General features: G+C 58.5%; 4 protein-coding genes across 7 annotated transcripts; 2 read left to right on the forward strand and 2 right to left on the reverse strand.

Annotated features, from left to right (window-relative positions):
• Positions 1–2437: 2437 nt before the first annotated feature.
• On the reverse strand, positions 2438–7487 carry ZSWIM3 (zinc finger SWIM-type containing 3). Its single transcript, XM_084646132.1, has 2 exons — positions 7120–7487; positions 2438–5294 (listed from the first exon to the last, which is right to left on the reverse strand). Exons 1-2 carry the CDS (start codon positions 7272–7274, stop codon positions 3275–3277), a joined length of 2175 nt encoding a protein of 724 aa, XP_084502258.1. The 5' UTR covers positions 7275–7487; the 3' UTR covers positions 2438–3274.
• A 467-nt stretch (positions 7488–7954) lies between these two features.
• On the forward strand, positions 7955–13968 carry ACOT8 (acyl-CoA thioesterase 8). Its single transcript, XM_084646135.1, has 6 exons — positions 7955–8247; positions 8778–8914; positions 10949–11174; positions 11545–11702; positions 13271–13462; positions 13538–13968. Exons 1-6 carry the CDS (start codon positions 8072–8074, stop codon positions 13654–13656), a joined length of 1008 nt encoding a protein of 335 aa, XP_084502261.1. The 5' UTR covers positions 7955–8071; the 3' UTR covers positions 13657–13968.
• Positions 13876–17290, reverse strand: SNX21 (sorting nexin family member 21; the record flags this gene model as incomplete). Its single annotated transcript, XM_084646133.1, has 3 exons — positions 13876–15678; positions 16201–16358; positions 17026–17290. 3 exons carry the CDS (start codon positions 17288–17290, stop codon positions 15007–15009), a joined length of 1095 nt encoding a protein of 364 aa, XP_084502259.1. The 3' UTR covers positions 13876–15006.
• On the forward strand, positions 17261–25087 carry TNNC2 (troponin C2, fast skeletal type). 4 transcript variants are annotated; one of them, XM_084646139.1, is made up of 6 exons: positions 17261–17325; positions 23111–23165; positions 23516–23659; positions 23746–23860; positions 24284–24420; positions 24781–25087. In XM_084646139.1, the coding sequence occupies exons 2-6, from the start codon at positions 23156–23158 to the stop codon at positions 24810–24812; spliced, it is 438 nt and encodes a 145-aa protein (XP_084502265.1). In that variant the 5' UTR covers positions 17261–17325; positions 23111–23155; the 3' UTR covers positions 24813–25087. The 4 variants fall into 4 exon arrangements, with proteins under 4 accessions (XP_084502265.1, XP_084502264.1, XP_084502262.1 ...); XM_084646138.1 differs by lacking the exon at positions 17261–17325 and adding an exon at positions 17348–17366; XM_084646136.1 differs by lacking the exon at positions 17261–17325 and adding an exon at positions 21386–21459.
• The last annotated feature ends 644 nt before the right edge of the window (positions 25088–25731 follow it).

The raw sequence follows: 25731 nt of genomic DNA on the forward strand, positions 1-25731 counted from the left end.
TTTCTCCACATCCTTCTTGAAGTGTGGGGCCCAAAACTGGACACAGTACTCCAGATGAGGCCTCACCCATGTCGAATAGAGGGGAACAATCACGTCCCTCGATCTGCTCGCTATGCCCCTACTTATACATCCCAAAATGCCATTGGCCTTCTTGGCAACAAGGGCACACTGCTGACTCATATCCAGCTTCTTGTCCACTGTAACCCCTAGGCCCTTTTCTGCAGAACTGCTGCCTAGCCACTTGATCCCTAGTCCGTAGCAGTGCAGGACTCTGCATTTGCTCTTGTGCACTCAAAGTTTGCTGGAGTTTACAGCCAGCAGCGGTAGGCCCAGCCCACTGGTAGCTGGGGAGGCTCAGGCCAATCTCCACCCTCAGCAGAGGTGGCTTAACGTTTTGTGGAGCCCAGAGCACATTCCATTCTGCCTCTGTGCCCAGCAGCCTCCCCATCCCCCACTACAGCACACAACCAGTTTGCTCCTTTCTCCCCACCCTGGCTCCAAGACCAGAGAAGCTCTGTCACTCCCTCCCCCAGGCCCCAGTGGGCCATGAGAGCTACCCTTGTCCGCAGCAGGGAGTCTGGGCGCTTTCCCTGCCCACCAAGCACTCCAGTTGGGGATTGCTCCTGCTGGGAAGCAGGGTTGGGACATGGGGGCTTTCCCCACTCCACTCCTATCCAGCTCTCGTGTCAGCGATAGGGGGCCAAGGCCCTGCGCACATGCCCCATCATCTCAGTGGGGATCTACCACTGCCTACCCCAAGGCATGGCCCTGGCCTGCACAGGCTCTGCTTCAACCTAGACCATGCAGCTGCTGCCTCAGAGAGGCCCAGAACTAGATCCTGCCCAGGAGATATGGTGCCAGTGACACATGGATTTGGGCACCTCCACACAAGCTCATCTCTGACCTAAAAATGGGCCTCAAGGTCATACAGTTTAAGGTTAACATGCAGCACCCAATCATTTAGTCTGACCTCCTGTATACCACAGGCCACTCAGCATCACTCAGCAACCCCTGCACCAAGCCCAAATCAACCAACAGGATGAGACCCATAGATTGCAGCCTTCAGAACACTAAGCTAAAGTGGGCCACAGGCAGAGAACTGGAGGGAGCGAGGCTCACCACTGGCCAAGGCCCTTGCAAATAGCAGGGAATTGACAATGATATATGCAGATGAGCCTAGCCTGCAACCCCCTACTCCATGCTGCAGTGGAAGGGGACACCCATACCTAAATTTCTTTCCAATCTGACTGGGGAAAAAATTCCTTCCCAATCTGGAATAGGGAAATCAGTTAGAGCCTCAGATGGGCCCATGACCCAAGCACTTGGGAAAAAGAATTCTGCACCACCACAGAGCACTGGCCCACTCTGTCCCATATCCCCATTTGATGCTTGGAAGGAAGGAGGAAAGAAACTCTGAATATGTCATGGGGGTCACAGAAAAAGAGTTTCCTTCCTGGCCCTTGGAGATGACCAGCTGAAGTTCTGAAGCATGAGCTTTTAGGATCATTATAGAGGACTCACAGGGCTCCTCTGATCAAACAACACAGCTAGGTCTCTCCCTTCTGTTGCTTTCAGCTGATGAAAACCAAGCTTGCCTTTCAGAAAGGCAAAACAACCTCCATTATGCGTGCATGCGCACACACACACTCCCCTTCCCCTGGTAAGGCAACTACTAACTTTTCATGTACAAATATATTTAAACTTCCTACTGTATTTTCCACCCCATGCATCTGATGAAGTGGATTTTAGCCCACGAAAGCTTATGCCCAAATAAATTTGTTAGTCTCTAAGGTGCCACAAGGACTCCTCATTGTTTTTCCGGATACAGACTAACACGGCTACCACTCTGAAACCACACACACACACACACAGGAAAAAGCTCCCCTTAAAGCCACCATGGACTAACATAGGGTCTGGAGTGTGATAATGGCTTAGCAGCAGTTTAGTGCAGACAAGAGTCCACTCTGGAGAGTTAGTTTTGCTTCCTGTGGCATTGCCCAATGCTGTTATTCCAAGTTTTCCAGTTGGAGAGGCCCCTGGCAGCACACAAAGGAAAGAAGGGTCCATCCTGATCAACTGAAGGGAAAGGGCCTGTTTTTCTTTCCTTTCTAGGATGGACATTGCTTCTACTACAGCAAACAAAAATCCTCAATTAAGTAAGTTATTTGTATACAAAGATATTACATTAACATTAAATTGTAATGGTGGGAAAAACAACCCTTCCACCCAGAGCTCCCAAGCCACTTCCCCTTGGACACTACCACATTGAATGCAATCAAGGAAGGCACATATTTCATGTTTATAGGGCTGAAGTTCAAAGACTGGAGATGATAGCTGCCTCAGCACTACTTTACATGCTTTTGGTTAGAAACCACTATGGGACTATAAGCAAAGAAGCATTTTAAGCCAAGCATGAAGGACAGGGTATGGCCCAAGACAAAATGGAAAACAAATTTAATGACAAAACAAAGTCAGAACCATATTTTAACAATTAATTTGGTCTAAATACACAGCAGCGAACTGACCACTGCTTGCAGTGGTCTCAGCACAAACGGCAACATACAAACCATAAACTCATTATTGCACTTTCTTCCAGCTGCTATTTAGAGGAGAGCAGGGCACAGCCCTGAAATAGTGCACAGCAGAGGATGTAGGGAGGAAGGCAGCTGGACTTGCATCTCTGCCTGTTCAAAGCCAAGTACTTTTTTTTCCTTTTTGAAGTCTTACCACAGCAAGGAATGAGAACAAGTTCACCCCAAATTTAAAAACCAAGAATTAGTTTTCAGAAATCAAAGTAGTGAGTTAGGAAACTTATTCATTTTAATCACTATAACCAGGTTTTGAGTGTAAGGCCCTCTATACCAGGTTCAGCTTAGTTTTCAGGCCTCTGTGGCAGATGACTGGGCTAAGGAGACCATCCCACAGGGAGCACTACTGGCTTGACTTCAGCAGCCCTGAGGTTCTTACATAGACACCTAGCATGTACTTGGCAAGTGGGAATTGCCATCTTCTAGCCAGCTATAATCTCTTACCAGAAAAACCAAACCAAAACGAAACCCACAACATGGCTAGTCCGAGAAGACACACGAGCACACAGGAAAGTCTCAAGTTTATTACTGAGATCTTCAACAGTCTTGGAAGTTAACAGTTAACCCTGAGTCTCCTGGGACAGGGAATGGGGAGAGAACCATAAGAGGCTGGGAGAGGATTAAACCATCAGCTCCCACTAACAGCTTGTTGAATCTCCAAGTTTGAATCGAGAACGTCTGGCATTTCAAATCAGGAACATGTTGGTACCTGTCAATGATCTCTCAGAGGTTGCACCTGCATCCTCCATTTCTATTTCCTCCTGCTTTACCCAAAGAAATGGCAAGTCCCCCACATTTCTGAAGGTAGAGCATTTCCCAGCCTCCACTGGCTCTGAGGATTTAGCCCAGATATCCACAATCATTTTGAGTGTGGAGCTGCGCTCCTCTAGCTCTTCCCCATCACACTGCATCAGGAGATTAGCAAGCTCCTTGCTGAGGGACTGGATTTTGTCATATCTTTCTTCTTCTGCTGCTGGTTGGCTACCCATTGAGGGCCCAATATCATCTAGGAGGTTATCTCCCAAGACTGAAAGGTGCTGGTACTTCTTCTGCCAACGCTTGCATACCATAGCTTCCTCCACAGCCTTCTTGTTGGCATGCAGCACAGACAGGATGTGCCTGCAGGGGAGCTGGTACCGGCAGTGGAAGTAACAGCTGCAGTTCTTGCAGTCTTTGCTGACCTGGTGTGTGTCTTCTAGCAGCTGAACCACAATATTGTCTTTCAGGACATTAATGAGCTGAGTTGACTTCTGCACCACCTCCCACTCATTCAGACACAGCTGGTAGCCTAGGTCTGTGCAACTCTCTCGGATTGCTGCCAGCATGGTGCCTGGGGTATTTGCAGGTTTCTGTTTGGCAAGTTGGTTGGGCGGTTCAGGACATTTGTTTTGGGGCTGTGAGGCAGCAACAGGGGTACGTTTCATGGAGGCACGGGTACGCACCTTCGGCTTTTCCACACGTTTGCTTTGATTCTCTTCTTCAACACTTGAGAAACCCTGGTTCAGGTTTTCCAGACCTTTGGTATTGAAGCAGTCAGCATATTCAACAAAGTGAAGGATGCTGGTCTCCAGGGACAACTGCTTGTTGAAGAGACTGGATATTTTATGAGTGATGAGATCCAGACTGTCTACGTAGGTGCTGCAGGAATGAAGGCCCTTCTTTGCATGCATGTACCACAGCATCTCACAGGAGAACCAATTGGCCTGAAGATAGTTGTACAACTCTTTGTCCACCAAGCGCTTTACCAGCTGAGACAAGATGTCTAGATTTGCATTTGAGGTGGAAAAAACCACCTCCCTCAAAGCCAACTTCAGTTTATGCTTGAAGGAAACAGTGGCCACTGTTTCCTTTACTTTCTTCTCAAGGAATCTGACAGTGTGGTAGACAGAGAGAAGCACCTGAGTTGAGGGGAAGAGCTCCTGCATGGTGGCTTTGTGAAGGAAAGACATGTCCACAAAGACCACCTTGACCTTCTGCCACTCAGGATTGAACTCTTTGAAGACAGTCAGCATTTTGCTTACATTCTCACCGGTGTCCTCCTTCAGGACAGCGAAGTGCACCATCTTCCCTACTCGGTCCTTACTCTCCACAAGGAAGGCATAAAGCACATGTCCTCTCTCACTCTGCACCCTGTGCAACAAAAGGCTCTCAGGAAATTTGACAAACAGGCTCCTCATCTTGCTGGTCTGGAAGTTCAGTCTGTCTAGGTCCTGGTTGCTGCCCACGCTAATAGAGGCCAATGAGCCCATGTCCACTCTCAGGAAGTTTTTCATGACCTCTGCAATTCTGACTAAAGCTGAAGTTGAGACACTTTCCTTCACTGCCTCAGGTTGCATAGCAACCTTGCTAAGTGGAGCAGGTGACCCATTCAAAGTCATGTCAGCCATCACACACTCCTCACTGACTGTTACAGTGGCTTCTGCCTCTCTTGATTGTTGTCTACGCAGTTTTGTTGCAGGGCTGCCATCTGCCACGCAACTTGCAATTTTGGTTGTGGTTCTCGTCACTAGAGAAGAGCTAGTACGGGACAAGGAAGTTCCCCCCGGGTCTACATGGATGTGATTACTGTTCAGTTCAGTAATCACCAGCCGGTCTATTTCCTCATTATACTGCAGGACAAAAAAAGCTGGGCACAAGCTGGGCTGTGGTTTCCTCTTCTTACTGTATTCCCGTGTCCGGACACAGCCAAACTTCACCTGGATGAACCTGGGGAAGTGGAGAGACAGTTAGCAATGGAACAGAACGTAGTCTGACCAAACAGTACTGGTGCAGAGCCATCTCCCTCTCTGACATGCCAACACTGTAGCCAAGGACTGCATGACAAGCACATATCACCATAATAGGAGATGTTAGGATGAAATGATTTCACCGAATATGGCTAGTGTTCTACATACAGGTCAAGAAAGAAGAGGCTAAAGTGATACTTATAATGTTTGATCACTGTCTTGGGTTAGACTGAAATCTCCATCTCTGACTAATCCTCTGCAATTGGTCTCAGACACTCCCAGTCCTCGGAGGTGGCAAGGTCAAAGCATATCACTGACGTGATCACTTCAGGAAATTTTATTTGCTTTTATTATATTCCTTTGCAGCCCAAATCACTCCTACAGCTGTCTTCTGCAACAAGAGGAGCAGATGACAAGTTACTTTAGTTCAACATAGTAAGGAAGCATTTCCTATCATGCATCAGGAATTTATGTTTCAAGAACGCAAGTTTGGAGGAATTAAGGAACTGGAGTCTGATCATTCAGCCTTTTATTCACATGAGTGACTCCACTAACTTATAAAGACGGCAAATTGGGCCCATTACTTCAATAGGGCTGCTCACATAAGTAAGACCTGTATAATCAGACCTTAAGTAAGGTGCAATGGAAGGCAATACTAAAACCCATTAGTGTGAAGGTGACTGGGGAATGCTAATAGACACTAATTAAGGCACACAACAGACAGTTCCTCAGAAAAAGAAAATTGCAAGAAATAAAAGTTAGCCTGTATGGTCTCACAAGTCATCAGCTCACCGATCAAGGTTAAAAAGGCTGTCCTGGAAATGAAAGGCAGGCAGGCGAGGGAGAGGGGGTGAGCATGCCCTCAAACAAACAATCAATCAGTTCAGGCAACAGGGAAAGAACTATGAACAACAAAAAACGCAAAATGAGGGAATACTACCAGAGGAACTAAGGGGAAAGAGAGAGAGAGAGTATATTATGGGAGGAGATAGGTACTAGCCAAAAAGACATTAGTAAAAGGTGAAGGTGTGAAATTAATGTTGACTCAAAATAGGATGAGAGTTTGGCTATCTGTCATACTTGCCAGTTTCAATGAGTGCCTGCATACTGGTATTTGCATTTAACTTAAGCACACACAAATTTGAAAATCTGGCCCATGATTTTTAAGGACGATGTGACACAGCCACAACTGATCACTTCAAACAGGTACAAATAACTCTCATGCCTAGCGGCTAGAGCACCAGACTAGGCCTCAGGAGACCTGGGTTCCATTTTTCGTTCTGTCACTAGCCTGCTGGGTGACCCTTGGGCATGACATCTCCTTGATCAGTGCCTCAGTTTCCCATTCTATAAAACAGTGATAGTCACACTGACCTCCTTTGTAAAGCATGTTGAGATCTACTAATAAGTGCAGAGAAGAGTTGGGTATTGTTATTGTCCCGAAACACTTCTCAAAGGATCCACTTCTTCTCCAGTGAAGCACATCCACCTCTGGGATGGACCAAGGCAGCTATTTAACTACATATGGTAACACTGCATGGCAGTTTCAGACAAAAAGTGAAAAAGAACCCCATTTCCAATGTAGACTGCAGAAGCTATTTAGTTAGGCAGCACAGACTGACCCTGTGCTGGGACTTGGCCGGGCACTAAGGTTAATATCCTATTCCTGGTAGAAGGTCAGAGGATCTTTAATGACCACAGGTGGGTCAGGAAGGATCTTGGTCTTACCTCAGGAAACAGGAGAGTATTTTCATAAGTGCCTGAGGCCCCCTTCCCTCCCACCCCTAGAGCACAAAGAGCCTTACGTGATGTCCTCGCGGATGCTGGTCCCATGTTTCCGGTTGTAAAAGCGGACAGAGACACAGTTCTTTAAGCCATAGTGACACTTGTTCTCTTTCTTGTAAGTGCTGAAACACTCCTTGAAGTCATCATAGTTTCTAAAGCATGAGCCAACTTCCATGGCTCTTCAGTCCCCTGCATGTGCCCTGTCGCCACGCCTAGGCTCCGAGCCTCGCCCCAAGTTTAGGGCTGGAACATGACGGCGCTAGAAGAGCTCCAGCTTTGCTGCACAGCATGCCACACACCTCAGCGTCTCCTGCGGGCAACGTCCCGCGCGCCTCAGAGCCAGGGCCTCTGTAACCCTTCTCGGACTCCTGGACTTCTCCCCAGCCCCCCGAGCCGCCACTGAGCTTAACCCTCTCTGCTCCCCACGCCACCCCGGCAGCCCCTTCGCTGGGCGCCGCCCCAGGCCCCAGCTGGGTTCACCCAGCCCGGCTCCCCCTTGCCTGCAATGGGCCCAGCGCCCAGCACGGCCTGGGCCTGCAAAAGAGCCCCTCGCCCTGCGCTGGGGCTCACGCGGGGGCGGGGACCGAGCCCCACCTGCCTCTACAGCTGCTGATGAAGATGGAGACGGTACGTGAGCCAGCTCAGCTCATATTAACCCAGCCACAGCCACCGCCCTCCTCAGCGAATTGGCCAATCAGCGGCTATGATCCCAGATTGACAGCAGCCTCACCAAGCAACACAGAACTTGGGGATCACGTGACAAGTGACTGACAATTGAGCAGTCCAATAAGATCGCACGTCCCGCCCCCATATCTTAGGCGGGTACTTCCCGCTTCTTCAAGAAGATACCGGATGTACAGGATGATGGGCAGCTCCTGCAGCCAATCAGCGGGTGCATTCGTGTTAACGCCTATAGCAGCCCGCCTTTGGAGGTCGTTTCTGGGTGGACTTCGCGTCACGTGACTAAAGAAGATGGCGGCCCCCGCGAGCGCCGGCGGCTTCCGGGTTCCAGCGGCGGGGGCCAGAGCCGAGTCTCCCGGGAGCGGGGACCGGCCCGATGTGGGGCAACCGGCGCCCGCCGGCGACCTGCGCAGCGTCCTGGTCACCAGCGTCCTCAGCCTGGAGCCCCTGGACCTGGACCTGTTCAGGTGCCGGCGGCGCCGCTCCCCGGGGCCCCCGCCGCCCGCGCGGCCTCCGCGTCCCCCCCCCCGCCGCCCGCGCGGCCTCCGCGTCCCCCCCCCCGCCGCCCGCGCGGCCTCCGCGCCCCCTCCCCCGCCGCCCGCGCCCCCGGAGAGCGGGGAATCGCCGCGTGGCGTCTCCCCCGGCCCCCCCCCCGCGCCTCCCTGCCCCGGGGCCCCCTGCCCCCCCCGCACCTCCCTGCCCCGGGGCCCCCTGCCCCCCCCGCCCCGGAGCGCCCCCCGCGCGGCCCGCGCCGCCGGAGAGCGGGGAATCGCCGCGTGGCGTCTCCCCCAGGGCTTCCCCTGCCCCCCCGCGCCCCCGGGCCCCCCGCGCCCCCCTGCCCCGGGGCCCCCCGCCCCGGAGCGCCCCCCCGCGCGGCCGGGAAGCGGCCGGCCAGCGAGCGCGGACCGGAGAGCCGCTCCGCCTGGTCCCCCGCCGGCGGGAAACGCCACGGGGCAGTGTCCTGGGGCTGATCTCCGCCTCGTTCCTGTCCCCGCAGAGGGCGGCACTACTGGGTCCCCGCCACGCGGCGGCTCTTCGGCGGGCAGATCGTGGGCCAGGCTCTGGTGGCGGCCGCCAAGGCGGTGAGCGAGGACGTCCACGCCCACTCCCTGCACTGTTACTTCGTGCGAGCAGGTAAACGCGACCTGGGGAAGCCAGAGCGCGCTCCGGCCGGGGGGTGGCGCCGGTCCAAGTGCAAGGGGCATTTCCTTGACCTTGACCGCGCTGCCCTAGCACAAAGAGCGACCAGTGGCTGCTCCCGGTTAAGGGTGTTCCGGTGTCGCTGACCTATGAGGGAACGCGGCTCGTTTAAAGTTGCGCAAGGCTCCCCTGTAACGTTGTTTGGCAGCGGCTGTTTTGTCCACTGCTCGCAGGGAGAGCAGCCCCTTGGCGCTGGGGCCGGGGACTTGGAACCAGGGTGGGCCGGCAGCCCCCCATCAGCTCCCCTGGGTTCCCTGTTCAGCCGTCCCTCCCCCCACTGCCCTGTGCTGCTCCCCAGCCTCCCGCTGCAGCCCGGGGGGGAGGGGGAATGGGTGCTGATGTCAGGGTGTCTCCTTTCTGCTGCTCCTCTCCCCCCACTCCTACACCCCATCTCCACAGAGATGACACATGACAGGGCTCAAGAGGGAGGGAGCTTGCTGGCAGCAGCTGCTTTGTCAATTTGCTGATCTGCTTAAAAGGGCGGTGTACTTACAGTGCAGTCAGCGTACTTAAAGGGGCAATGCACGTCTCTCTCTCACACACACAGACGCACACACTATGTGTGGTGCTCTCACACACACAATCCCCTCCCCCCGGCACGTTGGAAAGTGGAGGGAGTGGTGTGCTCTAGTGGGATAGCGTGGGTTCTTCATCACTGTTCAGTTTCCGCAGGGAATGTTTGCAGCCACTGCTATGCATCTGTTGTGCCTCTTCCCTCCATTCATGCTGCCTTGTCGGGTGTGAGGATACGTTAACAACGTGTAAACCCTTAGGGCTCAGCTGAATGCTAGTTCATCATTTAGCAGTAAGGCATTCCCTGGGAAATATCCCCCCACTCTCTGACTTCACCACCTCAACCAAGCTTCACAATCATCATTGCTGTGTACAGTGTTCAATTGTTTATTTAAAACTTATACTGTGTGTGTGTATATATTTATTTTGTCTGGAGAAAAAAAATTTCCCTGGAACCTAACCCCACTATTTACATTAATTCTTATGGGGGAAATTGGACTTGCTTAACATCATTTTGCTTAAAGTAGCATTTTTCAGGAACATAACTACAACATTAAGCGAAGAGTTACTGTCTGTAGCTGCAGAAACAAGACACCTATTCCCTGGGGGGTCAGAGGATGAGAGAACTATTACTACATGACATAAGTCATGTCACTTAATGAAGGACTGGAAGGTGCTCCGATACTACGGTGACAAGCACTGTATACGAACTTACCTACAATAAAAGGTTGCCTGGCTAATCTGCCAAGGATGCTCCAGGCAACACTTCACCTGGAGTCACTGTAGTGTGGTGGGGGAGGATATTGAGGTCACTAGTAGGAACTGGTGGAGCCCCCTGGGTGTTCCGATCTGGGTGCAGTGCCCAGCTGTTGCTGGGGTAAAGTGAGGGAGCTTCTCTTGCCAGTACATGCAGAGTAAGCTGAGGTATGATACGTGATCTTCAGAGTCATCCAGGTCTGGGGCCCTTTACTGGTTGGAGGAACAGCACCTATCTGTGGCGGGTTTGGGATTTCATATTGCAAATCACTTCTCTGCCTTGTTTTATACAGCTGTAAAATGGGTAAAGTGCCTGAGCTCAGGGGTGGTGGGAATTAGTGCACTGCTCTGTGTGTTAGTCACCCAGCAAAGCCAATCCCCTCCAGGGACTGTGAGCCTGAAGCAGACATTGGCAGCAGCAAAGAGTCCTCATGGGAACGCCTTAGGAAACTGCTCCTCACTGAGGGATCCTTGGGTAGGAAACTCACCCAAGGCGGTATCAGCCTGGTAGCTTCCAAGGCAGCTCTGGATTCAAGTCCTGATCTTAATGCAGATGATGGGGGCCAGGCAGAGGGTCCCTTCTTCTGTAAATGTTATCCCCTTCAAACAGCAGCTGTTAGCGCTCAGGTGCTCGGCGCTGCCCTTGGGTAGCTAGGAGTGAGATGTTGCTCTATGTCACACGGCCTTTCCCTGTTCCAGGGGATCCTACGGTGCCGGTTCTATACCAGGTGGAGCGCACACGCACAGGGAAGAGCTTCTCTGTTCGCTCAGTGAAGGCCATTCAGCATGGGAAGCCAATCCTCATCTGCCAGGCCTCCTTCCAGCAGACCCAGGAGAGCCCTGTGCAGCACCAGTTCACCATGCCCACTGTGCCACCCCCGGAGGAGCTGCTGTCTCAAGAAGAGCTAATTCAGAAATACCTGCAGTGAGTGAACGGAGAGGAAGCAGGGCAGCAGTTTCTGCCCTCATTTGTGTGTGCTGGGGAATGGTTGGGGAGAGGCAGCTCTCACAGCTTGCTAAACAGAGTCAGCCCAGAGGGAGGAAACCCACCTCCCGAGAGATGGGTCCAGCTTCAGCAGAGGAGAGTGACTGTGTGATTGTCTGGCAATGGGAAGCTCCCTGAAAGCTCTGCCAGAGCACCTCCATCCTGGGGCTGTGAGCGGACATACTGCAGCCGATGTGGGGATTCCCCCCCAAATCAACTTGGCTAGTGGGCTGCCCTTGTAGCCCTGACGTCACTACAGCAGCTCTTGCTGGAAATCTAGCACTAGTGTCACTGTGTTTGTTGTCTAAAGGGATCCCAATTTGGTGGAGAAATACAGGCTGGGACTCAACAAGATCCTGGCCCAGGAGGTACCGGTTGAGATCAAGCCTGTGAGCCCGTCAAAGACGTTCTGCCAGCTGTCTCAGGAGCCCAAGCAGCTGCTCTGGGTTCGGGCACGAGGCTACATTGGTAAGTCCTGTGTCAAGGACTAAGTACCTGCTTCCGGCATGCACGCCCAGAGCATCCCCTTACTTCCTCCAGGCTCCCAGAAAGACTCTGCTGCCTAGTAGGTGAGCAGGGAATGGCAGCCAAGAACTCCTGTGGCCTGTACCCAGCTCTGCCATGGACTCATTCTGTGGCCGTGAGCAAGTTCTAGTCAACACTTGCCAGTGTCCCCCTTTGTAACGTGGGGATAATGACACTGGATTTCATCCTAAGGGCCAAGTGCTGCAATGCAATTGGTAACTGCCGCTACCTTGGGGTGGCCAGATAAGTGCCCCTTGGCAGAGGCCTGAGGCTCTTTGGCCACACAGCCAAGATGTAGGTCTGGAGCTTTACAGAGAAGCTGACTCCTGGGGGAATTCTGCACCACTGTACATGCTTCCCTGCAGAAAAATGACTCTGATGGGGAAGCAAAGGGAAGCCAAAAGAGCAGTCACGTGACTCCCACAGCAGTATGTTTCAAGTGCCCAGGTAAATCACTGTGGGGCAGAGGGTGAGACTAGGGAAGACCTGGCTGGTGGCGCCTACCCTGCGCCTGGCTCAGCTGCTAGTTCTGGCTGGGGAGGATGGGACTTCCTCTTTCCCTGCACGGCATCCAGGGCTAGGTCAGACCCATTCCCAGATTTCTCCCCCAGGTACAGGAAGCTCTGTAAATTCCCCCTTCTGCTTCCTGCACCTGTCGCTCCTTAGCTGCAGGGGGGGGGATCCCTGTACAGGGAGCTGCTCCCCCATCTGCCCAACACCCGTGCACCCAGACATCCTCATACCCGGACCCTCCCGCTGAGCCTCACCCACCAGCACTCAGTACCCCCGCACCCTGATGAGCCCCACTCCCCCCAGACCACCCCGACGAGCCACCCAGATTCCCACCCCACTAAGCCCCAACCAGTTGCACCTGGATCCCCCACTGCTCCTCCCACACCAACCCCCCTGCTGAGCTCTATTCCCCCTCCCCACATCCAGACCCCCCTTGCTGAGCCCCAACTACCTTCACCTGGACTCCCCTGCAGAGTGCCATTGCATTCAAAACCCTGCGACAAGCCCCTGTGCATCCAGGTCTCCCACGGAGCCACCCACACCTGGATCCCCCCATTCACACACACTAAGCCCCTCCACACTTGGATCTGCCTTGCTGAGCCTGCCCGCCCACACCTGGAATGAAGGGGCAGGCCCGGTCAAGGCTGGGTGTAGCCTCACTGCTGAGTCCGTGTTCTGGGCGGGGGGGAGCTGCCAGTGATCTCCCACCTCTTGCTCCCAAGCCTGTGATGGCCTGTGTGCACAGCCCCACTGCCTCCCTAACCCAGGACAGGCCAACAGTTCGGGTGCAGCAGGGACTCACCTTTTGCAGCTGCTGGCTCATTCACTGTGCTCATCAGCTCAGTGGCCAGGTATAGTGTATAGTATACACCCCTCAGGGGAGCTGAACTCTCAGCAGCTCCACAGACGTTTCCCCAAGGCACCCACTCCGCGAGGACGAGCGTGGCACGACCGGGCTCATCTCTGAACTCTGAGGCTGGGTTCTGGTTGCTTGGCAGGGGAGTGTGATATGAAGCTGCACTGCTGCGTGGCTGCCTACATCTCCGACTATGCCTTCCTGGGCACAGCTCTGCTCCCGCACCGGCAGCATCCTGTCAAGTTCATGGTGTCCCTCGACCACTCCATGTGGTTCCACGCCCCCTTCCGCGCTGACCACTGGATGCTGTACGAGTGTGAGAGCCCCTGGGCCGGTAAGTCCTCCCCCTGCTGCAGGTGCTGGGGAGCTGCTTGGCCACAGGATAATGGATGCTCTCTCTCCCGGGCAGGTGGGTGCCGAGGGCTGGTGCATGGGCGGCTGTGGCGCAGGGATGGAGTCCTGGCTGTCACCTGCGCGCAGGAAGGAGTCATCAGGGTGACGCAGAGCCCAGCTGAGAGCAAACTGTAGCTGGACAAGTCAGCAGCAGCCACATCCACCCCTGCTCTGGGGGTGCAGGCTGGGCAGCTGGCAGTGCTGGGCCCCTGCGCGAAGATGGGCATGACCAAGATCTGGGGCAGGAGTGGAAAGAAGCCTCAGGCCAGCAGGAGCTCCGTGCTGCTGGAAGCCTCAGCCCAGACTGCAACCGCCCAGGGCTGCACCAGAGGGACCACGCAGTCACAGCAGCCGTGGGAATATCTGTTTTATTGACTGTTGATTAGAGCGGCCTGTCAGACACTGTCCCCCGCCTCCCTCTAATAAAGCCTCCATGGCCCACCCAGACTCAGTCCCTCCATGGCATTTAGACATCTGCTCTGGAGTAGCACCCTGCTGGGGCTATGACCTACTCAGAAGGGAGCCCCTGGGGCCTTGGAGGAGGGGCAGAGACCCAGAGGGGTATGAGGAGAGCGTGGGGCTGGAGCTCAGGCTGCAGGGCATCTCTGGCTGGGCCAGGGAAGAAAGCTGCTGCAGAGCCCTTCCAGCTTCCCTTTCTCAGTTCTCCTCCCCAGCCCCAGTGGCTTGGCTGCAGCTTCTGCTCTCGCTCTCCCTGCAGGCTGGGCAGGCTTTGAGAGGCCCCAGGGGAGTCTCAGCCACTCCCGCAGTAGCCTAGCACAGTAAGGCCTGGTAGAGGGGGAGGAGGAGGAGGACTGACTGTCTTCACCTCTCAGCCAAAGCACAAGGCACGGTGGGTCCTGAGGATCTCTCCTCCCAGCCCCCGCTGCTGCCCTGGCCCCTAGGGTTGTTGCTGAAAGGCTGGAGAGCTGTCTCCTTGCAATGGGGCCAGGGGAGGATTAATCTGAACACACTCTGGGGAGTCTCGGTCCCTTTTCCTACCAAGTCTTCAAGTATTGTTAAAAGTTCCCAAGGAGAGCCCCAGACTCTGCCTGGCGCCAGCGAATCCCTTTAGTACTGTATCAATATGGCCCAGCAGCAGCTCCCTCCCCTAAGGGAGCCAGGAGTCGACCTGGCACCAGGGAGGCTGCACGCCCAGCACTGGGGGACGGGCCATTTCACATCCTTGGAGAAGCACATTTCCAAGAGAACAGGTCCCAGGACAGGCAGGTGCTGGGCCAGTCCAGGGCCACCCCTCTGCCAGTGTCCCGCTCTCCCCCCTGCACCGTACAGACAAAGCCCTGCCACTGCACACTCAGCCTGACCTGCAGCTCCCCCTCTACCACTCTAGGCCTAGGCTCAAGACACACCCCATCCCTGATCTACAGCCGCTGCTGCTCTTCCAGTCCCCATGGACAATGCAGCCTCCTTCCTCGAGACCCACGCTGCTCGGTCCCCGCCCAGTCCCAGTGCTGGGGGCCTGGGCACTCAGTCCAAAGCCTCCTTGATCAAGAACTCCTTCAGGGTGGGCTGCTGCTGGAGAGCCACCCCAGTTCCTTGCAGCCCCTGCAGCCTGGCCTCCGACTGGCGCTTGTCTTTCCCCACCTTCCAGGACAGGTGGACGTGCGCCTGAAGGAAGGGCTCCAGCAAGGAGTGGCTGTCTTGGGCCTCCAGGAGCTGCAGAGCCTGCTCGCAGTAGCGATGAGCCTCGCTCAGCTCGTCCAGCTCCTGGTGACAAACCACCAGGCCAGCCAGCGTGAGGAGGAAGCGGCCCGAGTTGCAGACGCCCAGCTTGTCCTGGAGCTGGTAGGCGTTGCTCCAGGTGGCCAGGGCCTCGCGGTACATGCCGCTGCAGGTGAGGCGCTGTGCTGCCTGCAGGTCATGCAGGAAGAAGAACTCCAGGAAGTCGGAGGAGCGGCGGATCTCAGTGATGGAGTGCAGGTGGGACAGGAACTGCTCAAAGGCCCGGCTCCGCTTGGCGATGGTTTCTGCTGTGAAGTTCTTGCGTAGCCTCTTCCTGGGGAAGGAGACGCCTGCCATGTCGCAGCCAAACCGGTGACGCAGGCGCCGGTTCAGTCTCTCGAAGTCCGAATAGCGCCGGGCAATAGCGGCCGGGGCCTTGTCAAACTGTCCGGAGCGGATCAGGTAGACGGTGTAGAGCTGTGGGAGAGCAGGGCCGTGAGCGAGAAGCAGCTGGGGTGCACAGGCTCTCCAGGATCTGCCTGCCCCCAGACTCAGCACGCGGGAGGGGAACGCTGCGGACGGCGGCGCAGCGAACCGATCGCAGCCGGGTGCACGCGCTGGGGAAGGGGACAGGCAGCAGAGACCTCCTGGTGGCTCTGCCTGGGGCAGGGAAGGGCTGGCGGGAGCAGGGGGAGGGGAGCAGGCTGGGTAACAGCAGCAAGAGTTACCTGAGGCTCGTCTGAGCCGCCAGCGCCATCCGAGCAGCACAGGGAGAGACAGAGACAAGAATCAGCTCCAGCCCCCCCGGTCGCCTTGCCCTCCCTCTCCGTCCAACGGGGACGGCACACTCCCAAGGGTCTTGGGACCCAAGCACTTTTCATGAGTGGCGTGCTTGGGTGGGAGGAGCAGGGGGCATCCAGCACCCACAGGATTGGGCAGCCCGTACCCCGTCTCCCCCTCCAGAGTCCCAGCCTGGCCCCCGCGGCCAGTGTCACTCACCACGTATTTGGAGGAGCGCTCACTGACAACGCTGGCGCTGGTGACCTCAAAGAGCAGGCGCTGGGGAGCCAGGCTGCTGCGCGATCTCCTCCAGAAGTCGTGGAGCTGGCGTGTCAGTAGGTTACTGCCCAGGTGCTCAGCTGGAGCAGGGCTCTGATCTGCACCGGAGACAAGCCAAGCGCTCACCCGCAGGCCAGCCACCCTGGTAAAGGGAGAGGGAGGGGGAGGGCTCGCCCCCAGTGGCCCGGGGCCCCCAGTGGCCCGGGGCCCCCAGTGGCCCGGGGCCCCCAGTGGCCCGGGGCCCCCAGTGGCCCGGGGCCCCCAGTGGCCCGGGGCCCCCAGTGGCCCGGGGCCCCCAGTGGCCCGGGGCCCCCAGTGGCCCGGGGCCCCTCCTGCAGAGAGAGGCCTGGGGAGTGCAGGGCTCCCTGTTGGGCGCAGGCGTGGGCAGTCCATTGGCACTGGCCCCTCATGCCAGCCCACATTCCCCCATGCTGCCTTCCCAGGCACACGCTGTGGGGCCTACAACCAACTTGACGGCAGGCTGGCTGAGCCCACTGTCCATCAGGCTGGCCGGTGTGGTCTCGCTGGTTCCTCGTGCTCCCCCAGCAGCTGTTGTCTCCTCATGCACTCAGACTGGACGCTCCTTGGGGCTGCCTTTGTTCTGGGTTTATACAGCACCTAGCACGAGGGGCCCACGGCTGGGCCTTGCCAGCGCTACTGGAATAACAGAGCCTCCATCCCCATCCCCACCCCAGCAGAAAAGGGTCTTGGCTGGGCCAGCACCCCCACCCCAGACCCGAGTAACTAGGGGACCCTGGCACCTGCCTCCATTCTCCATGGCTCCGGGGTTCTTGGGCAGCCCCAGCTCCTGGCTAGCGGCATCCTCCTCATTCTCCTCCTCCTCCTCCTCATTACTGGTGAAGCTCAGGGTGCCGCTGAGCCGCGTGGACAGCCCGTCCGTGTCGTCCTCCAGTTCGGAGCTCTCTGGGAATTCCTCCGCCTCTGAGCCGCCTCCGCCGTGTCCCTCCCGGTCACCCTCGCCCTCTCCAGCCAGGGCATGCCGCAGCCGGTGCAGGAGGCGGGAGGCCATGGGGCTCGGCTCAGCAGCTGCAGGAGGAGAGGCTGGTCAGGAAGGGGGGCAATGAACCAGGCCTGTGTGGGAGAAGGTGCTTGCATCCAGGGGTGGGGCAGGGAGAGGTGAGACCGTGGCCAGCAGTCAGAGATGGCGTTGGGGGCCATTCTGCACCTGCCACAGTCCAGGGAGACCCCAGAGGAGGAGGGCACAGGCTGAGCAGTGGGGGGGGGGCGGGATTGGGGTCAAGGCTGAGGACAGGGTTCGGGAGGGCGACAGGTGCAGGCAGGAGCTTCCAATCCGGTGCTCCAAGTGCTTTGTGGTTTTCGCTACAAACCTGCGGGGAAATGAGACCCCCAGGGCCCCGCGCCCCCCAGGACACAGCCGCTCCCTCCGGCACAGAGCCGGCCCCAGCCCCAGGGTCGCTGCTCCCTCTCTCTGCCTTGCACCAGCCAGGGGCTGCCAGGCTGCGGGGCAGCGAGCTCGGTACCCCATGGAGGGAGCGGGGGTAACTGGGTGGAAGGAGGGGCAGCTGGGGGCCAAAGGGGAGGGGGCAGAGGCAGCTAGGGGGTTAATGGAGCATCAATGGGGGGGTCAGTGGGGGCCGGGCCGCCCGCGGGAAATGGGGGGTCAGTGGGGGCCGGGCCGGGCCGCACTATCCCGGAGCCGCTCCCCGGCCCCCGAGCTGCTCACCGGGGCCGCGGTCCGGATTGCGATGGCCGCTCAGCCGCGGCTCCTCCTTGGATCCTCCCCGCCGCAGCTCCGCCTCCGCCCGGGAACCCGGATCCTGCCCAGCCGGGGGCTGGCTGATCCCGATCGGGCTCCCCTGTGTGCACAGCGCCTCATCAGGATCCGCCTCCGCCGCCCAATCCGGAGTTAATCCTGAGCCACACAACGGCACCCAACCAATCCGGATCCATCCCTGTCTCCCACTGGGTGTCCCGGACCCCCGTGCGCAGAGCACCCAACCGCAACAGCCTTCTCCCCCCCCCTGCCCCCAACCATCCAGCCAATCCAGAGTCAATTCAGATCGAACCCAGTGTGTGGAGTGCCCAGTCCGGATTCTAACTTGGTCTAGTAGGATTCTATGTCCCATGCCCAGGATCTGGATCCAGCGCCAGGGGCTCTCTACACACATCTCTAACCTGGATCAAAGTATCTCTGAGTGCCGGGAATCAGCAGGGAATCAGATCCAGCCCAGCTGGTCTGTATCCGCCCAGGGTGGGTTTATCTAAAAACTGCCCAGTGCACGAGTGCATCCAAGAGACCCTCAGGGAGCACCACACACCAGGGGGCTCAGCCTGAGCCTGAGGGGGACCCCCCTTCTCCCATGCGCTCCCCACAGGGACATGAGTGTTTCAGCAGTTGGCACGAGCAGCTGGCAGAGTGAGGGCAAGTGCCAGGGGTTTGGCAGACATACTGTCCTGGGGCCACGGTACAGAGACACACTCACGCTCACAGCCCCATTCCTGGGGCCCGCAGGCCTGTCCCTGTCATGGGTGAGAAGCTGCTGGCTCCCCAGGGCTCTGCGTCTCTCCAAACTGGGAAGTCAGCCACAGCCTGGGCATCCTTCCCAGCCCCAGCCTGGATCCAGCTGCTTCCCTTCCTTATTTAGAGAGATGCACCCACTCCCTCCTCGGCAGGTTTTCTTAGGAATGTCTATTAATATCAGACGGAGCCCAGCTCAGCTGCTCCCATCAGTCGGACTCCTCCCTCGGAGCTGGGCCCAGTGTGCCCCCGGGCCCTGTCCCCACTCCTGCCTCCTCGGGCCATGGGCTGCCACCCTTCAGCTGCCATCCAGGGCTGGAGGAGGCTCAGCCCTGGGGCAGCATCTACCCTAAAGCCCGAGACCCACTGCTGGTTTGAGAGGGCAGTGGAACCACAGAGGCCGTGCTGGTCTCTGCCCTGAGCAGGGCGGGGCCCTAGGCAATGAGACGGTGCAAACGGCCCCGGCTCCACTAAGCCGGCAGGGACCCATGTCAGACGCAGGTTGATTTACGTCAGGGACACAACAGGAATTTGGGGGAAGCTCTGTGCCCTTCCCCAGGGCTGTATGCATGCAAAGGGGGGATGGGGAGCGGGAACAGAGGGATGGGGATGGACTCTCGCTGATGACCCTGCTTCCAGAGTAGCACACTTGTTGATGCCCAAAGCGTCACACACCTGGGCACTGACTGTGCCAGTTCCCAGCCTTGCAGTGTCCCTGGATCATCCCCTCCGCCAGTGGCCAGCACGGACCCTTTGTGGCCCCTCTGCTCTCAGTCATGGCTGTAAACATGGCATCAACTCCAGGGTCTGGAATGGCCTGGCTGGGGCAGTCTGGGCTCCAAGCAGCCATTCCTGGCCCTGGCCATTCCCATGGGCCCCCAGGGTTGGAGGGGACTGGGGTTCCACTTCTTTTGCTATTGCTGTGTTCCCAAGGACAGCACCCTTCCCTAGATGGGTGGGAAACCGGATCCCCATGTAAACAAGAGAGTGACAACAGGAGAGCTCCAGAGGGCGCCAGGAATCTGAGCCGCCATGCAGGACAAGGCTACCTAGCCGGGGCTCCCAACCTCTCCTCGAGCCCCCTAGTGACTGCTCCACTCCCACAGCAAGCCTGTATATGGAGTGTCATGGGGAGACGTGCTCCTGCCCTCCCCTCTGGCCTGTGCTGCTGCCCGCTCCCAGAGAAAGGATGGGGAAGATGCTGTTTGCTGGGTGGATGAGAAAATCCAGGCCTGGCTCTTCTCCCAAGGGCTGTGCCCAGCTCCCAGGCTCAGCTGTGGAGTGGATGGGCTTGGCAAGGCCAGAAGCAAGCCAAGGATCCTGTAGTCCCATGGCATCCTCCTCCCCTCCTTGGACAGAGCCCTGGGCACTTTGCTGGCACTCCCCGGTGTGTCCATCCATGGAGCTGTGACAGCGCCTTCAGGCACGGCTCGTGCTCCAGCATACCCAGTGCTAGACAGGTGTCATGCCCGGCCCTTCGGCCACCATGCCGGGGCCTCTTGCAGCCGAGCTGGTCCCATCCCCTCTGTTGCCATGTCAGGCTTCTCAGTGCAGGGCGTTCCACTCCCCGGGTGCAGAGCCAGGAGGTTCCTGCTGCTCCTTGCGCTCTGCGGCTGGAGGCACCTTGGGGTGAGATGTTTGGAGGACAGTCAGGATGGGCTCTGGCCCCTGCCTGAGGGGCCAGTTACAGGAATGCAGGGAAGGGAGCCATGGGGTAGAGGGAGCGCTGGAGTGGGGGAAAGACAGGACGACGCAGGGACATCTGAGAACTGGGGGGTGAGGGGGATAGAAACAAGGAATAAACCCTGCCCCCCCAAATAGCTGTAGACATTGGCTGGCAGAGACCCCACATCATCTGGAAAAAGGGATAAATACGCCAAGCTGCATGGCCCGGCTGGGCTGGGAGATGAGCCAGCCATGGGACAGTGGCACCTGGGAAAGGATGGGGGGTTGAAGGCTGGGCAGGGGCAGGGTCAGAGCGTGTGGCATGGCTGCTTCCACCACTTGGGGGGCCTGGAGCTCACAGGGATTCCTCAGCTTATAGCACAAAAGCAGGAGATGTTCTCGGCCTGGGACAGGGAGCAGGCACCTGTCCTATCCATCCGCCTTCCCCCATTCTACCTGCCTTGCCCCTGCCCCCCAGCTCACTCCCCTGCCCTCCCCAGCCCCGCCCCAGCCTGGGGGCCCATATGGAAGTCACCATCTTTGCTGCGCTGAAGGCAAAAGGTCGTTCTCCCCCTCAGGCCCCCTTTTCTCGGGCAGCCGTGGGCTCTTCCTTGGCTCTTCCCAGGGAGCCAGCTGCCTCCAGCTGGGACCCTTTCCCTCCTGGGCCAGCCCACGGCAGGTGCTCAGCTGGGAGGAGCCGTGTCTCCAGTGTCCTGCCCCCTGGAGGCGTCGAATTCCTCGCCGGCTCCCTGACCTGCTCTTAATCCCCACTGCTCGGCCAATAAAGCTTTTGCTAAATTAGGTAAAATGGCCTGGGCACCAATCAGGGGCCGAGGGCTAACGGGAGGCAGCTGATAGGCTGCTGCAGGAGCGGCACCCGGTGACACCCAATGGCGTGGTGCTGGGAGGCAGGATGTTGGTTGAGGACAGTACAAATTGGGGGGCCAGGGGCGGAGGGGAAGCTCCTGGGGTCTGTGTGTTGCAGGCTGCGGTGACTCTGGTCTGTGGGCGCTGCTGGGCGACCAGTCAACATGGTAAGACCCTGTGCGGGAACAGCCTGGCAGCAGATGGCGCGGCCTGGGCTTGTGCTGGCAGAGTCTGGAGTGGGGGAGCTGGAGCCGGGCTGGACGGTGGGGGCACCTGTGCGTGGTGGAGGTGCGTTCCCCCGCTGGGAGATGGCCAGCTCAGGCGTGTGCCCATTGGAGAGGCTGGCACAGGAGCCATGGGACGGTCAGGTCCTGCAGGGCAGAGATTATGCTCCAGGAGGAGCCACTGCCTGTGGGAACATGCACGCGGGCGAGAGCGCTGTGCACAGGGCGGCTCCTGATCAGAGCGTTAGCAGGGGGAAGTCGGCTGGGCTGGTTGTATGAGATCAAGGCGGATCGGGGCTACAGGGACAAGGTCCCTGCGGGTGGGGGGTGTTGGGGCATTTGGGAAAACAAGGTGATGATGTTGCGATTTGCAGAGTTTCGTCCCATACTGTCCCGCCCCCTCCCCTCTGAACGGTGCCAACCCAGGGGTGTGGAACAGGGCACGGTTACTAAGGAGCCCAGAGGGCTGGGTGAGGAATGGGCAGGGGCTGCTCCCATCTCACTCAGCTGGGAGAGGAAGCCCTGAGGCAGCCCTGTCCTAGCATCCCATCCCTTGGGGGTAGGGTAGTGCTGCACTGGGGGCAGGAGGCTGCATTTCGACTCTGAGGAAGCAGAGGTCTGGCTGGGATTCAGGAGCAGCGCTGAGCACAGCAGGCTGGCCAGTAAGCTGAGCTCTGGGTCATAAGACACCCGTCTGCAGGCCTGCAAGCTCCCACCAGCTGCCTGGGCCTGGCCCTCAAGGAGTAACTCAATCCGATTCCCAACAGGTGCGTGGGCCTGGCGTCCCGCTGGTCCCCTGAAAGGGAGCCGAGTCTCTGCTAAGAATAGCCGCGCACGTCCAGGGCTGGGAACCCCCAGCCCGCAGGTCCCACTGCAAGTGTCGATGGAGCAGCCTGGGCTAGGCTAGTGACCAGGCAGCCAGCAGAGCTGGGAGCCGGGTGCTCAGGCTCATGCCCAGCCGCAAGGCTGCTCCCCCCAGTCCCAATGACCAGAGAGGCAGAGGAGTTGGGGGGGCAGAGGATTGTGGGGAGTGAGGGAGCTGCCCCTGGAGCTGAGCCTGGGGGCAGGTCATGGCAGGGAGGGAGCCGGGTTCCAGCAGCAGCAACTGGCCATGAGTGGCCTGTTCATGCAGGCCCCTCCCTGCGGCCTGCAGGATCTCGGGGCCAGCCGCAGAGCTCACAGGATGCTTGGCAGCCCTGCAGGGGTTGGTTGGGGACCGCCCAGGACAGTGCACAGCTGACAGGTCTGTGTAAATCCCATGTAATACGTTCACGCCTGCCTTTCCCTGGCACACGCCCGGCACCCAGGCCATGGGATGCCCATGGACCACGGTGGGCAGTGGCCTGGGTGGCAGGTGCTCTGTGGCAGGGCTCTGGGACGTGCGGCTGAGTCCAGAATTGCATGGCTCTGAGCTCAGGTGCTGGGGCTGTGCTCAGCCTTGGGGTCTGGGTCTGTGTGGCTCAGGGACCCGCCTCGCCTGCACCCTGCTGCAGAGAGGGGACAGACCCGGCAGCTCCCCCTGGCCTGCTGAGAGAAGAGGCAGCAGGGCCTGGGCTGGGGCTCTGGGTGAGCAGCTGTTCTGTTTGCCTTACAGACGACGGATCAGCAGGCGGAAGCGCGGTCCTTCCTCAGCGAGGAAATGATTGCGGGTGAGTGTAACCGAGCCCCTCTGGGCACTGGGCAGGAGGGGCTGTCAGAGCTCCCCGCAGAGAGGGGAAAGGACAGGAGCTGCTGGCCCAGGGTGACGCAGAAAGGGGACCTGTCTGCAGGACCTGCCCTCTCCTGGGAAGGGAAGAGGGCGATAGACCTGACCAGCACATCCTACTCCCAAGCCTGGGAGGGCACTGGGCTGTCTCCATGGCTCTGCCCACCCCTTGGTACCCGGAGGATGCCAGGGGCCCAGAGCCGAGCAGAGCGATGGGCACTGGGCAGAGCTGAGGATCATTCTCAGCTGCTGGGAGCTGGGCAAGCTCCCTGCTAACTCGGGCCTGTCCTGCAGAGTTCAAGGCCGCCTTCGACATGTTTGACGCGGATGGCGGCGGGGACATCAGCACCAAGGAGCTGGGCACTGTCATGCGCATGCTGGGGCAGACTCCCACCAAGGAGGAGCTGGATGCCATCATTGAGGAGGTGGATGAAGATGGTGAGCAGCATCTTCCTCTCGGAACAATCCCTGGGGAGGGGGCAGGGGCTGGCGGTTCCTGACCTCAGGGCGGCTTCTTCCCGCAGGCAGCGGCACCATCGACTTCGAAGAGTTCCTGGTCATGATGGTGCGTCAGATGAAGGAGGATGCCAAGGGCAAGTCGGAGGAGGAGCTGGCAGAGTGCTTCCGCGTCTTCGACAGGTGAGTCAGCTCCACCGGCCTGGCTCAGAGGACGCGCGTCTCCCCCCGCGCGGCTGGGGGCGGGGACCTGCAGTGACCAGCTCAGTGTGGGGGGGTCACATCACTGCCGAACTCTTCTGAGTCTCGCTGCCCCCGCAGGCTGCAGGAAGGTCCCTGGCCCAGTGGCCATTGACCAGGCTGCCTCACGCGTGGCCACAGACCCCTGTGCCCTGACTAGCGTTGCTGCCTCCCTTTCAGCCCAGGGGACGCCCATCTCTGCCCCAAGTTCCACCTGAGCCTCAGTCATCCAGGCTCCTGCGCTGGCTGCACCAAGTGGGTCGGCTGCTAGAGCAGGGGCCAGGCCGGGGGCTCAGAGTTTCTGGCCGCCCCTGCTCTCCGCCTGCCCGGCCAGCCCTGCTCAGAGCCGCATGCCCTGCCCCACAGGAACACAGACGGGTACATCGATGCCGAGGAGCTGGCCGAGATCTTCCGATCCTCTGGCGAGAGCGTGACTGAGGAGGAGATTGAGGAGCTCATGAAAGATGGGGACAAAAACAATGACGGACGCATCGACTTTGATGGTGAGGCCCAGGGCTCCCTCACCAAGGCTTTGTGGGGCTGCCCAGAGCAGCTCTCATGCCCCCATCCTTGGCTGGGCTCCTCCCTTCCCCAGCCCACCTTGAGCCCAGCAGATCTGTGCTCAGAGCTCTCCTAAGCCCCAAGTGCTCCACCTTCCCAGCCTCTCCACTGAGCTGAGGGATGCCCCCGCGTACAGAAGGGCCATAGCTGGGTGTGGGCGCCAGGGTACCCTGATAGCCCGATGCCAGTGAGCGTTGTGCTGCATTACGGGCATGCTGCACCCCCCATCCCCAACCCAGCCCCTGAGCTCCCCGCACCCACTCCCCAGTGCTGACCCGGTGTCTGGCTGCTTGTGCCTGCAGAGTTCCTGAAGATGATGGAAGGTGTGCAGTAAAGGATGGACATTCCTGCAAGCCAGACCCTGCTTCCAGCCCTGCTCCATCACCGCACAGCAAAGCCAAGCCCACTCTGGGAGCAGCCTCCAGCCAGAGCACCTGGTCTCCCCTGCCCCGCGAAGCGCTCGCTTTGTACAGTTCCACTGTTCCCCGAGACCAGCTCCCTTGTGGCCATGCCCTGGGGCTGGTGGGTTGTGGACTCACCTCTCACATGGCTGGAAAGAGCCTTTCCCCCATCTGTAAACGCTGTGTATAGTACTGAAGCCTCATTAAAAGGGTCAAAGGTTTGAACCTGCTGGAGCCTGGATTCTAGCTGGTTCTGATATGGGGAGTGGAGCGGGCAGGGGACCCTCTGGCCAGAGACCCCAGCCCAGGCACCCCGGGAGGAGTCTGCAGGAAGCAGGTGGGGGGATGTGAGGTCCCCCCAGGGGCATGACACTGGCGTTGGGGCAGGGTGGGAGGACCACTGCCAGTGCCTGGGGTGGGTATCACCACGTGTGGCCGGTGCAGCCCTGCTCACAGCACTTGGTAACTGCTCGTAGCAGCACCTGGCGCCCCACTCAACAAGCAGGGCCATTGTGCCCCAGACTGCTGCCATCCGCTGACGAGCGGCGCCTGCCCCCCCGTGCTCGCAGCCTGGGTTAGTGCCAGGCAGGCAGGGCTCATGCAGGCAAGCACGGGGCGCAGCTGGGCCTCCAGTGCATGCAGGGAGCAGCTGGGCTCAGGTCGACTGGGCGCGGCCAGGGGGCTGCACTCTGGGCTGCCTTTCCCACATGGCCGCTGGGGACCAGGCCAGCAGTGAGCTCAGATTTTCCGCAGGGGAGGAGCTCACTCGCTGGCAGCTTTGCATCTCAGCACAGGGGCTGCGGTGCAGGAACCAAGCGGCCACCCAGGCCCTCCCTTGTGGGGCTGCAGGGA

Source organism: Lepidochelys olivacea, assembly GCF_965140295.1.
Source record: "Lepidochelys olivacea isolate rLepOli2 genome assembly, chromosome: 13".
Lineage (NCBI taxonomy): Eukaryota > Metazoa > Chordata > Testudines > Cheloniidae > Lepidochelys > Lepidochelys olivacea.